The sequence below is a fragment of the Neodiprion virginianus genome, chromosome 6 (genome assembly GCF_021901495.1).
Source record: "Neodiprion virginianus isolate iyNeoVirg1 chromosome 6, iyNeoVirg1.1, whole genome shotgun sequence".
NCBI classification, from domain to species: Eukaryota; Metazoa; Arthropoda; class Insecta; order Hymenoptera; family Diprionidae; genus Neodiprion; species Neodiprion virginianus.
The window spans coordinates 4849645-4864162 of record NC_060882.1 but is presented as its reverse complement, the minus strand read 5'-3'; the positions used below and the strand labels follow the sequence as shown (position 1 = coordinate 4864162).

Below are 14518 nucleotides of genomic sequence, written 5' to 3'. Positions count from 1 at the left end.
CTGCTCTTTGAACACATGAACCACAATGCAGAATGAGTTGGTAATTTTCAGAGTAGATAGTAGAATCCAATGTTTAAATCATCGCATCCGTACCGTGAGATTAAACGAAGAAAATCGGAGGCAATTACAGCGGCTGATAATTGCCTCTTTCTCTCCGTCTAACGAAGTCGGTCTTCGTGTGTATCTATCCTACTTTTTCAATTATCTTATCAACTGGGTCTAACAGCTATTATCTATATCTACTGTTATATCTGCGCTATAAGTGATGCGCAAAGAGGCGACATTTCGTGTCGGCACATCACGAGATAACATGACTAAATTGCAATTGTGAGTTTTCACTCCAAGAGGCCAGGCCCTTACGACTGCTTGAAAAGCGAGACTCAGTCACGGGGGACGCTGATGATCTTTACGAAATCCTCTCCTATTATCTCAAGCGTCATAAAGTGCAGGATTTTGAGAGGTGACATTTTCACGGCTTACTTTATCAAAGCTGGTGGTAAATCACGAGTTACGTTTAGCTGTAACCGGTGACACGACTTAACGTAATCTGGCCAAATCGAACACTCGTACCGATATATCGGGTTCCGACAATTCACTGTTATCATTGTTTTTCTTCTTTCAGAAATCCGTAAACAAATTTTGATCCCGAAGATGTCCAGTGCCCCTGACGGAGGCTGGGGATGGGTCGTCGTGGCCGCCGTCACCATCAGTAACGTAAGCTGACGTGAAATTCGTTCTTTTCTGACTAATAAACTAGAAGAACTGTAGTAATAATCGTAAACTCTACAGTTTAGAGATGAAAGATTGATAATTTCTTATTCTTAGTCTTCGTAATAATTTGTAACATGTTCCAGCTGGCGCTCTTACCGCTTCAGCAAAGCTTCGGTCTCGTGTTCAAGAGCCGGTTTACAGAGCTAGGAATGACGGCAACGGAGATGTCATTCATTTTCTCTCTCACCGCGGCGATTATGGGCAGTCTTGGGCTGATAAACGGACCTCTAATGAAGAAATTCTCGTTCCGAACCGTTGCCCACTTGGGAACAACTGTCATCTTCTTCGGAATCTGTCTTACCGCCTTTGCCGAGTCTTTGGGGACCATAGTCGCCGCCTACTGTATTTTCATAGGTATGATATTAACGATGCGATAGCCACACCTTGGATTTTCGTGAAGTCGAGTCGAACGGTTGTCTCGTGATAACGTCGCTGAGTTTCGTCAAAGTTTGCTTTCGACACGTCGTTTAAACACCATAAAATTCAAAGTACGAAAACAGCATTCAAAAGGTATACAAAATTCGGAGGTCGTTGACTATTAAGAAAAAAGTATTGTATTTAACAAAGTAACTACAAACTTTTGTTGCGCGCTGCCGTAATTGATAAGAAGTAAATCTGTAGATGACTGCTTATCTAATCTCCTCACTAAAAGTCACTTCGTAATTGAATCGTGCTATCGAAATTGAAGCAAAACGATTCAATGTTCTTGCCGAATGTTCATGTCAAACTGTCTCCTATTCCTGTTATTATTGCGGAGATGGATGAAAAAAGACATAATTAAGTGTAGAACACGGTTTTCATGACTTTGCGCCTACTTCACCCGAGCATTTTAGGACAATCTCCAAGTCAAACAATATGTATTAATTACTACCGGGTCGTGAAAACAAGAGAGCAGGGGAAGTTGTTCCTTTTTCCATACGACATCCGGCGTTTCATACCTTAATGTTTCAATGACATAATAACGTCCCGAAGAGAATTTTTCGTCAGCCTCTGATACGAAGGGGCGATAGTAAAGTATTCATATTATCGCTTCGACCACTGAGTTGTATTAATCACACACTTTGCTTTTCCTGCAGCCATCGGACAAAGCATGATGTACTCCGCAATCAGCTTGGCTCTGAACACATACTTCTGTAAGAAACGGAGCGTCGCAATGGGCCTGACGATTACACTCTCTGGCTTGGGTCCAATAGTGATGCCCCAGCTGATAGTCAGGCTTCTGAATAACTACGGAACGACGGGAACGATACTGATTCTGGCGGCAATTGCGCTGCACTCTTTTATCGGGGCGAGTTTACTGCGTCCTCTGGATACAAACGGCAAGGTAACACTGCGCTAGGGAGCTGTGAAATACTAGGAGTACAGAATGTGTCATTTTTCAATTCCCAGAGATTTCGGACGTGGAACAAGTCCCAGTGGCTTCTGGAGACCCGGAAGCCCGGAGTCGCGACATTGAAACCAAAAACAAAATCGAGACGGCCGATGATTCCAGCAAAAGTTCCGCCCCCGCTGCTCTGGAGGAAGTCAAGCTAATCGTCAACATTCGCGGGGATGAAAGCAAGGATAAAAAATGCGATACCATCGTAGTCGAGGATAACTTACTGCCCTTTTCCGCGCTGGAAGAATCGAAAACGAAAAGCGAGAGCATACTGTCGAAAATTTCAGCCAGCCTCGACCTCGATCTTCTCCGTAACAACCACTTCGTGGTCATCGTCCTGGGTGATTAATTACTCTTTATTGACGCATTGATCTTCCATCTGGCTTACCGATCGTCAATCCTCTTCATCTGTCTGTTTCCACTTGTTTCAGGAATGGGGATAACACTCGTATCCGAGTACAATTTCAACTCGATGATACCCTTGATACTCTCAGAACTGGCGAACCTCACACCCTCCGAAGTCGCGACGGTAATGTCTGTCCAGGCCTCGGCGGATATAAGCGGAAGGCTCTGCGTTCCCCTGATCACGCAGAAGTTCGGCTGGTCTTCTATGAACCTCTACGCCGTTTCCCTCTTGGGCTCCATCCTAGGACGATCGGGTGAGAGTTGAAACAATGCACGTCGTTATTTCGAGATCCATGTTATGCCTCTTTTCAATGATTAGCAACTTGTGTTCTGTTCCTTCTTGGAATAGGAATGATACTTTCATGTGAGCAAACGATAAGGATGATTAGAAATAATAACGTCAGAAAAGGAATACTTGTATTGGAACGTGATTGAACACGCTCTAAACCAGTTAAAAAAATATCCCCCAGTTCTCGCATCGTGGAGCAGCTCGTACATGGTAATAATTGCGGCCTCTCTGCTCATTGGCATCGCCAAAGGTACCAAAGCCGTATTCCAAGCCCTGGTTGTTCCAGACAATGTTCCCCTGGCAAAGTTACCAGCCGCTTCCGGTCTCCTGATGATTTGCAATGGTGTCCTCTCGATAACCCTGGGTCCATTGATAGGTGAGATTGTTATCCATGGTCGATAATATCCGGATGAGGGTCAAAAAGTAAAGTGGCTACAAGTAAAAGTCTCAGAATACCGAATTTTCGAAGATGCGAAAACCTGTTTTGTGGAGTTTTGAAACGTGGGAAGTTGTGGTATAAAAAATTTAAAACGTTGGAAGGTAAAATATGAAATCCAAAATATAGAATCTTTGGAACAAATAAGACGGGTGGGGTACAAAAATGCGAAAGATAAAAAATTCGACGAGACGAAATACCGAAAGTCAAACTACCGACAGTTAATAACGTAGAAAGATCGTCAATATGAAAAGATGTATACATGAATTTATGTCGTCATTTTTTTTTTAAGAATGGCCAGGAATCGAAGGATAAAATGTTGAATCGTGAAAATACCGAAAAGTCAGATAGTTGCCTTTTCAAATGTCAGATTCGCGCCCTTTTGGTCTTTCGGGATTTTGACCACCACCCTTTACCTATGTGTATTAATTCTATGAATCCATTTCTATCTGCGAAAATTTGGTATTGTGACTCCTGTATCGCCTCGCCATTCTACTCTTAAGCTCCGGCTATCTTAATGCCAGAAATATGCCTAAAGTAAATTTTAACGATGGGCAAAAATGATTGGATAATCGTGAATTTCGTAGGCTTGGTTCATGACAAGACCCACAGCTATGTGACGTCTCTTCATTTCACGTCAGCCCTGAGCCTCTCCTGCATCCTTCTATGGATCGGCGAACGCGTATACAATTCGAGCAGGAAAACTTCAAAAGAACCGAGCCAAGATGGGAAAAACTGTGAAGAAAATTAGTCATCTTGCTCGTAGCGTACAGCTGTTTTGCATGCATGCACAAGGACTCTCATAGAATTGTACAATTGAATTGGAAATAATGAATTGCAACGACAAAAGCATATCTCAATCAGCGTACGGTCACTTGCGCGTAACGACTGAAGGATGTACAGGAGTGTAGGACGAAGTCGTGACAGGTCAATGAAAATTATGCAAATTGTTCTCACTTTCATTTTTGTGATTTTACATTAATTCTCATGGAAAACTGTCAGGCTCTATGTTGAATCACGAAAAATTAAAAATAATATAAATCCGATATGGTTCAGACAGTTGATTTTCAAATTTTACACAGGTGTTTAAAACGAAAGTGAGAACAATTTGTATAATCTTCATTAATCCAGCACGGTTTTGACCAGTACATCTTCAAAATCGAATGCAGAACAAACCGGGGTGAGGCAAACTTGACTCTAATCGTAAGTAGCAAGTCGAGTGGCTAAAATTCATCAGCTGTTTGGAACGTCGAGCAAAAATGATGGAGAATTTATTATGAAAATTCGGAAGCTTTATATCAATTATTGAAATCAAAGCAATTAATAAATAATCCATGCCTCTACAGATCTGGGTAAGTTTAATCTGTAACATGCACATACGCATGTATGTATTGTACATAACCACGTTCCAATATCGATGTCGAGTTCAAAGTAATATTGGACCATAACGTTTAATTTGTAAACCCGAAGCGCGTGATCCGCGCACTTTCGTTCAATAAATTAACTAGTCGTTTTTACATGTGGCAATACTTAATGATCCGCAACAGTCCGAGTACGTCCTCGTTTAATTTGATATACTTTGCACGTGGTAATGCGTACTACGAATACGATTTAAATATCATCACAGATTTATTATTACATTAGGTTGGGGTCATTGAATTAGAATCGTCATCTGCAATCCTCTCGCGGCGAAACGAAATGAGTATCATTCGCCTGCCACGAGGCTGAGGAAAACAGCGGATAAGAAATACGACGAAGTATAAAAGGCAAGGTCGGAAAGACGAATTGGCACGTATCCCGGAATTTGGCCGAAGGTGATTCCCTTTCCGTTTGACGGTCGTGATCGTCCGAACTTCTCGTAGTTTCGACCTTAGGAAAATTTGTCGACTTTATTCATCGTCGTTTACGCAAGTCTGATGCCTACGCAGCTTCTGCGCACGTGCAGCGCTTCTGGTGTATGCTTCGAGAATCTCGTATCCACCTCGCGTTTCATGGAGTCGTTTCTCCGCCGCGTGACCAGTTCTCGGTTATCCGCCACCGCGTGTTCATGGCTTCCCGTTATTCCCGTTACGATGCTTGACGAAAACTTACTTTTCAAAACAAATTTCCCTCTCCTTTAGCTAGTCTTTATATTTTATAAAAAAATCATCGACGGTTGCTGTATTTTTTTAACAAATTTTTCTTACCCTCCCTCCCTTGTAACCTATTGCTCGGACGTTATTATCGGAAGCTCCGTGACGCACGTGATCGGTGTTGCCTGTTTGTGTGGTTACTGAAGTGTGTGTAGTTTATAAGTAAGGTGAAATTTGTTGTACTACGAGTTTTTAGCAGATTCTAATTATGTCATCCATTGAATTAGGGTTCAATCAGCTGTTGTGCTCCATTCGCGCCCTCGTGACCGTGCATGCGTATTTCAAATTCTTCTATTGAAATACATTCAAATTTTCCCTGACACAGTTTAGAGAATTCTAGAACCGTTCCATCTACCCGGTTAGGTGAAACTATAATTAAGATATTCTGCTGTCCATATAGAAGTACTGTGTTGATAATTATGACGATTGAATACGTTTTTCAATTATATTATTTTCACGTGGTACGTTGTACAACCAAGGCCATAATCACAATGACGCGAAGTTCCATACGTCCTTGAGACTGTCCAATGATCTTAAGGAATAGGAGAACCGTATTTGAAATTAAGTAGTTTAATTTGTTGAAATAAAATCAGTTCAGGGTACAGTTTGGTTAAAATTTAAGCTACGAATTATGTTCGTGTATATTATATTGGGATCAAAATCACCTAAACATTACATAATAATGACTACGAATACTGTAGCACTATGAAATTCGAAACTAAATATATAACTAGCGACTGATAAGTAGAATAAAAATTTGCTTGCACTTGATTTTTTATTCTTCTTGTTTGCGAGATAAGGATAAACAACTGTTCCCAGACCGTGTAAACAAGCATACCTATAATCGTGTACATGAGTTTTATTATACCTATAAGCGAGCTATTCACTCCGTGCAAGCGATAAAGATAAATCTTTAGAACGGATCTTGCAGGAATACCCGTATTTGATTAATTGTATAAATGAAAAGACGGGAAAGATGATTTTTTATTTACATTCATTTGTACGAAATACAGAGATATAGGATTATCGGATGGGTCATCTGTGTCTACTCGTGTATGTTTTCTTTACAGCTTTCTGCCGGTTTATAGCGTTACATGGCTTATTAAATTCTTCTGTTATTGTTGTTGTCACCGTTGTTGTCGTTATTCGTCATTGTCTGGAATTTCGCACACTTGTTACGAAAAATAGTATATGGAACTCGTGCGCGAAACAGGTGATTTCTGCACTCGTTGTATAATGTACCATTGAACCGGGCAGTCGTTAATTTTACGTCCAAAGTTGATAATACCAAGCTAGAAGCAATAAATTAGACATCTATTGAATATTTTTAGGGCCTGTGAGATGATTGACTATCCATATCTGTACGATAATCACCGCGGCCTTTTTTGCACGCTATTATCGATGAAATGCTGTAGGCTTACGAACTACTGGAGGTAAAGATCGCACGAGAAGAGGGAAAATATAAGAAATTACGACATTACCGCGTATCGCCACAAACATGCGATAGCTAGACCAGAATAGCTAATTCTGGAATTAATAAATCGTGATGAGCGACTTTAACCTAGGGGCGGATATTTATCCGTCGGTTTCGTGGTATATATTGAGTCGTCAAGTTGTGCAGGAAAATATCCGAGAAATTCTTTCGTTCCCATGTAGGAACCGATACTTGAAGAAAGTCGTGCGAATCGTGAGTGAACAAGCTCTCAAGGCATTCCGTTAATTACAAGTGGTTTGGTTTTCTCCACACTCGGAGATGCGAATGTGTTTCGTTTGAACGGCCGAGGTTCCCGACATTTATCAAAGCTCGTCTCGTTCTCTGATGACCCTCAAGTTCAAACGCGTGTGGTACGCACTTGGGCACTTGGCGCTGAACGACTGACGTCGTCACTCGAATTAAATCGAATTCAAAACGTACGATACGTGTAAAACGTAATGTTATGCATTTACAGCTGATTTTCTCAGATGCTCACCCGATACAGGTGTATAGTTTAAATCAGTTTGTATTACTCCGATGCAGACGGTAAAGTTACAGATAAGATATGTACCGAGTATTTTGCTTGTTAAAAGGATTTCACAAATATCCGCGATGCAGCGTGTAGATATGAAGAGACCACGAGACAAAGTAATCGTGATTTGATCTTATGTGCGTTCTCATATCGTGGGTCCAAAGTGACAGTTTTGAAATGAATGGGACTGCGGTTAGAAGGCGGTTTAAGGCAAGAGCACGCGGTTGCGTACAAGTTGTTGTAAGAGAGAGGATGGTGCGCGCAGCCATGCGTGCGTGATTCAAACAGTAACAATAATACGAGTCAGCTGGAAACTGAGAAAGATCGACTGCAGTGATTGCGTGAACACTACTCAAGGCCTGTGCCCTGCGTATAATAATGAAACGTTGGCACCGATACGACGATCTCATTTCTTTCTTGTCGTGGTAGAGTAAGGTTCACCAACTACGGACACAAGATCGTACCATCTACGAAAATCTGCAGGTTCCACGAAATCTCCTGCAGTCGAAAAACGAACCAGTTTAACCCAAACTAATCGGTCACCTGATCAGCCGAATAGCGGTTTACTGTTATATTATAGTATTTGCGTATAATTGGTTTTTTTTACTTACACAGAATACAGTTACTTGAATATTGAGGGGCGTGAATGGGCCTGATCAGTGAGTGTGGGTGCAGATCAGGTTGTAAACGATTTCGATTCTCTTCATTTAAATATCTCTGATCTTTTATTTTCTATCGTAGATCGAATAATCCCAGAATTCAATCAATGTGAGAGGTGAAAACAAGTCAAGAATCAAATACCTCGCTAAGTGTGGGAAAAATGTGCCAGTTGCGGTTACAGTAAATTCACTGTAGTAGTCGTTGAACTTGAAATACTGTTCCGATGTGGTCAATGTCTCAAGTGACGTTGTCTGACTGTCGAAATTAGCAAATAAAGTTACGGTGAAGTGATTGGCTAGAATAAGGAAGAAATGAAACAACAAGAGAAGCACGATCACGATGATAAGAAGCAGCAAGAGCCGTTTATCGCTCCGGATGGGGGTTGGGGTTGGATTGTGGTCCTTGGAGCAGGCTTCGCCAATGTGAGTTGACATTCTTCCTTCGATAGTCAATTACGTCTTCTGAAAAGCAAGTCATGACCCTATTCCCATTACAGTTCTGCATATTCCCGGTCCTCCAGTCCTTCGGTATCATATTCCGAGACAAGTTTGAAGATCTGGGAATCACCTCCGCGCAGACGACCACCATTATCAATACGAACAGTGCGGTGACCGCGTGCATAGGTGAGTGTCCGGATTCCAATCGAAAATTTCTACACGACCAAATCTGTGTTTGACTATTTTCAAAACGTGTTGCATAATTTTGTACCGTGCATGTCGCTAAAATCCTCTGGAGTAAGTACGTCAATGAGACACATTCACATGTCCGTGCTTAAACCAACGCCGCACGTTCGAAAAACGATGCCTGAAATAAACCTGACGACGATAATTATAGAGGATCGAGGAATTGCGTCTACGTCGGCGTCACAGAGTATCGATTACTGACGCTCTACAGCCGTCTTCCGTTGCTGGAGAGAACGCACAAAATGAATGGAAAATTTATTCACTTTAGTGTACGTGGAACGTTTGAAACCTTGGCAAAATTTACTGCTTTGATGACATTTGAAACGCTTTGCTGTATCCTCATACACATAGAGTAAATAAAAATAGGTGTTTTCCCCCACCAGGAAACCACCCACCTAGAACGTAAGAGAGCAGTGTACTGTAGACTGCCCGTGGGTCAACTCATCGTGAATAAACGAGCCTTGCTTCAATCGACTGTCCGGTTTAATACCACCAACTTCTAACCGTCTTCCCTCATAGTCATAACGACGAAGATGGGATCGAAGACTAGTAAGCAGAAATCGAACGAATCGAGCCAAGAATACGTCCAGATACTCAGAAGCCTCGCAGAAAAATGTAAATTCCCAGCAGCTGAGATAAAGAACCACATCATAGACCAATTAATTTCTGGAGTTAATCATCAGCTGATGCGCTACGAATTATTGAACGCATCCAATAAACCCCTGGACGATTTCGTGGATTCAGCAAAATGGTCTAAATGGCAGATAAGCAAGCAGCGGATCTGAAAACACGAAAAACTTCAAACAATCTAAAAAAGTCAGTAGGGTCATCCGGTGCATCACACACTACAAGTGCGATCACGTGGCATCACACGAAAGAAAGACAACAACAAGAAAGACGAATACAAAAACACCAACAAGCTAGCAAAAAGCCCCGAAGTGTTTCTGTGTGGAAGACACCTGTACTTACTTACTCTATGTACACAAGGAAACAGCATGCTTTACGTTTACTACATAATTTGCATGGCTGGGACATGTGAAGAAATGATAGTTTAAATTGCTGTCCACAATTTCACTGCTAGCCCATAAATGAAATCAAGTTCGACGAATATCGTGAAAGTCGAACAATTTCACAAGTGAAAGTATCTGTGAGACTTGCATAATTAACACCGCAAGCACTTGCTTACAATTATCCTCAAGCATGAAAAAGTTAAATTCAGTAAAATCTTATGACACCCATTAAAAAAGGTTACTTTTAACTGAGATCCTAAAATTTAAACGTGCCAAATTTCGTGCTGTTATAATATATCTCAAATACATAATTATCACAATTGTTAAGTGCTATCAGAGTAAGGCGCAGCAAGAAGATCCTGCAGAATAATCTGGATGATCTCACTAGTCTTTTTTTTTTCTTCATTTGTAAGTCTGCAAGCCGCAAATATCTCGGCAAATATTGTATACGTACTAGATTAAAACCTTGAATTAATGCCAGTTCTGATAAGACGATTGGGCAATCAAATTTTTATTAGCCTGGAAACAAACAAATTCATACTGATCGTCAAGTGTAATTACTACGACCGAAGCGGGTGTCTCACTTGAAAACAAGTCTTGATCCGATTGATAATCGGCAAGACACAAATATTGCTGCTACTTCTTTATCTGCCGTTGATATTGATCGATTTTTTTTCTGATCTGCACATTTTATGCCACAGGTTTGGCCAATGGACCCCTCTTCAGAAGATTCACATACAGACAAGTATCACTCTCCGGAGCTCTGATCTGTGCAATATGCGTGACTACTTTGTCCACCATGAAGACCTTCACCGGGATTTTAATATTTTTCTCCATTCTTTTCGGTGCGGTATACGAACCACATTTTTAATTAGAATTAATTAATTCCCAGTTGAGTTTACCCGAATGAAATAGAAGTACATATTCAGATGTTCAGCATGGATACAACTCTCCGAGCAGTTTACATTGACTAGAATTTTTAACTAACGACTTTTGCATCTAGGCGCGGGTACCGGAATTTCGTCATCAGCAAACTCGTTGGCTTTGAATACCTACTTCAAGAAAAAAAGAAGAATTGCAACGGGCTTGAGCTGGACGTGTACTGGTCTAGGGCCAATTATCATGCCTCAGGTAATCCGGGATTGGTAGAAAAAATACTCAACTTATCGCCAGATGTTTGGAATCTTTCAAAACCTCGAATATCGATAATCGCAATATATTTACTCAATGCTTGCCGCTTTATGCTTGCAAGGTTCTTAATCGTTGTCTTAATTGTGATCAATTGTTTCCATATATATTCGATCACCATCAAATCATTGTACATTGATTAAATCAAGTAATTATCAGATCAGAACTACGTACACCGCATCGTCTCAATAATAGATATGACTTCTACTGCTCGGAGTCGTTTCACTGGAATCAATAAGCCGCCACATGTCTACAGCTGACGCGCCTGCGTGAGCTGAAAGCAAAAAAAATAATCTCTGGTACGAAGGAAAAAATCGTGTATTCGAATTTGATTTACGTTCAGATAATTCTGCACATCACTGTCGCAACGAAGAAACAAACAAAAATGAATTGCATGACAAACGTTATTATTCATTAAGCGTAATAAAACGTTGTAGACATTACATGGAAATAATAATGAGGCAAATATCTACACGGTTTTATCTTGGAGTGTAATAAAGCTCGTTCAAGTCACGATTCGAACAAAAACAAGGTTCGAAGTACATTGATTTCGCAAAACTGGTCGACCCCTAAATAAAGATCGTAAATTTTTATTATTGGCATTAATTATACCCGATCTGTGTTGAGCTGTGTTCGGTCATTGACATGCAGCGCCGGACAACTGCAGACATCGAGAACGTGAATAGAATTCAGGGAAAGTAATTTCCGGCTCGATAAACCGGTTATAATAGAAGTGCAAACCTGTTCAAAGGAAAGTATTCAATTGGAGAGATGAATCGTTTTTATTCCTTTCTTTTCGTTTTTTTTTTTTTTTTTTTTATCCCGCTGTTCAATGGGATTTCGTGTGGCTCGTAACTTATCACTGTTAATTAATTACTTGCAGAGTTGTATTGATAATTATCACCTGTGTGTTATTTTGCGGTCTGAGTGCCGAATACACACTGTAGCGATTTTGAATTGCCGTAATCATTACGCACTTATCAGCCTGTCCTTGCACACTTCCATAAAAGAAGGTCGAGTGATGCCGATAGCTGATCAACCTGCATTGGTTTTTTCCACAGATCATCACTCCGCTGTTGCCGATTTTTGGAGTCGCAGGAACTGTGCTAATTTTCGGCGGATTTGCGTTCAACGCTGTTCCCTGCGCCCTTCTACTGCAGCCAGTTTCATGGCACATAAAGAAAAAGAAAGCCATCGATCGAGCGGTAAGATCCTGTAGATTTACTCCCGTTGGTCAACGAAGCTTGGACGAATCACAAGACATGACCGTACTTTGCTTTAACAGGAAATTGACGAAAGCGGGAAAAGTCTTTTGAACGAATCGCAGAGTAAATCTTTGGAGAATGTTAATGAAAATACGAAATTGGCCAGGGAGAATCGGTTCAGCGAAAGGTTCAGCAGTCAGTATCTTTACTACGATGATGAGGAGCACGGCGCTTCTGGAATCGACGTCTTCAACCCCGGAACACCGATGATGTCAAGAGCGAACGATGGATGGTCTGTTAACAACAGTCAAAGACTGTCTTCAGTATAATTCTGCGCTAGAATTAATAACGCCAAAGAATGACGAAACCTCTTGTCAAAAATATCCCTTTTTTTCAGGTATTCCCGACAGTCAATCGCGGCTTCGAACAACTCCCTGGCTTCGAATAAAATATCAAATAGGGAGAATTCTCAGAAAAATTTGAGCAGGTACCCGTCAGTGAGTTTGAGCAGACATTCAAGCTGTAAAGCTCTGAGCAGGTAATAACATGCACGCGGTGAAAATTGCTCGTCTTGAATAAATGATTGAACTATAAAATTTCTTTTCGACAGGCAAAACAGCGAGAGCGAATCGCGAAGCAACCTTTCTGAAAAGCTCCCGAAACGAAAACTCTCGAATCTACCATCGGCGATCAATTCCCCGTTGGTTATGGTGAGCGAGTCCTGTGAACACCTGGACGAAGGTTGTAACAAGGAAAAATGCAACAACGAGGAGTGCGTTAAGAGGAGATTGGCTCAAATCTTCGAAACTAGGGTGAACACCCCGGAAACTGCGCCGGACAATCAAGTCGCTGAAACCGAGAACGAATACAAACCGGTTCAAGTAATACCTTGATTACCAATGAATAGCGTTAAGCAACGATTCGAGTCGATGTATCCATTGGCGCATGATAAAATCACCTTTCAGTACGATCCCGGGGCACCGTGGTACAAGCGGTTCTTCAAAATGGTAGTTATCTTCTTCGATCTTGACCTACTGAAGGACCTGAGTTACGTGAACTTGATGATGGGCGTGACGTTTGCGAACTTTGCAGAGATCAATTTCTCCCTGTTAACACCTTTCATCCTGGCTGAGTACGGTCTTGACCCCACGGAAAGGGCAATGGCCATGTCAATTCTGGCTGGCGTTGACGTTGCGACCAGGCTGTTGATACCGTTCGTGGCCGGGTACATCGGATGGCAAAACAAGTTCTTCTTCGTCTTCGGTGTCTGCCTAATGGCAGTTGGTCGTGCCGGTAATGCCCTGGACCCAAGATTCCGCAAATAGTAATCTTTGCAAGCTGACGCGAGCCTCCATCCTTTCCTCTTTATTTCAGTTCTCGCCCACATGCACAGCTACTGGATGATGATGTTCCTGTCTGTATGGATCGGGGTAGGAAAAGGATTCAAGACCATATTCATGGCTCTGGTTATTCCGACGCATGTGACCCTAGATCGGCTGCCAGGAGCTACTGGCCTGCAACTCATCTTCAGTGGCATCATGTTCCTCATCCTGGGTCCAGTTGTTGGCTGGGTTCGTGATACGACCGGTGATTATACCCTGATGCTCCATTTTCTAAACGTCTTCACGTTCATGACGTCCATATCTTGGATTACCGAAAAATGGATAACCAAATGGCGGCAGAGGAAGAGGATCGCTGAAGAAGAGTGCACCGGAGACGTTGAGAAGTCTTGATGATATTTTAACAGTCGTCTGATGCGGCGGTGAAATAGATCGTGAATTCGGAACCTGATGTATATAATATGAATATGAGTACATTAACCAAAACGGATCTCGGAAGAAATCTATAGCAGTATTAATCGGTTGGCATACGAAGAAGGAACGCTGTTCCTCTTCACCTATAAATATTAACAGTTGTATTGTAGGTAGCATATTATATATACGTGTATTTGTAACGACCATGGGTCACCAACACGTACGACCTTGAATACTGGACTCTTGCTCTTTGGGATCATGAGAACAAAAAATAGTCGAGTAACCGGAAGATAAAACTGAACACCAATGACGTGCCTCAAGTAACTAATAATATCTTACTAGAATTAATTTATAATACCAGACAGAGATATGTACAAAAAATAATCAATTGCTGAGTACAATAAATTTTATTTTTTGTACTTGGTAACAAATCAATAATTAACGCCGCCACCGGTAGGTCAGTTGGAGATAAACCAAATCTTCACCAAGAGTTTGCTCTGGGCGTGCTTGATCTTCGTCTTATCGCTTCGTATATCATTAGAGCGTAATACCTACTTATTTTCTACTATGCAAAGTAGAATCTTTTGTTGAGCTAGTAGTT

At 41.4% G+C, this 14518-nt stretch overlaps 1 protein-coding gene across 1 annotated transcript; it reads left to right on the top strand.

Moving 5' to 3' along the window:
* Window positions 1-317: 317 nt before the first annotated feature.
* LOC124307258 (uncharacterized) lies at window positions 318-14336 on the top strand. The gene is made up of 19 exons (XM_046768775.1): window positions 318-460; window positions 623-714; window positions 855-1125; window positions 1848-2095; window positions 2163-2490; window positions 2581-2808; window positions 3025-3219; window positions 3867-4029; window positions 4411-4459; window positions 8377-8499; window positions 8574-8700; window positions 10472-10615; window positions 10774-10901; window positions 12020-12163; window positions 12244-12455; window positions 12561-12701; window positions 12774-13044; window positions 13129-13456; window positions 13538-14336. The coding sequence occupies exons 1-19, from the start codon at window positions 400-402 to the stop codon at window positions 13894-13896; spliced, it is 3612 nt and encodes a 1203-aa protein (XP_046624731.1). The 5' UTR covers window positions 318-399; the 3' UTR covers window positions 13897-14336.
* The last annotated feature ends 182 nt before the right edge of the window (window positions 14337-14518 follow it).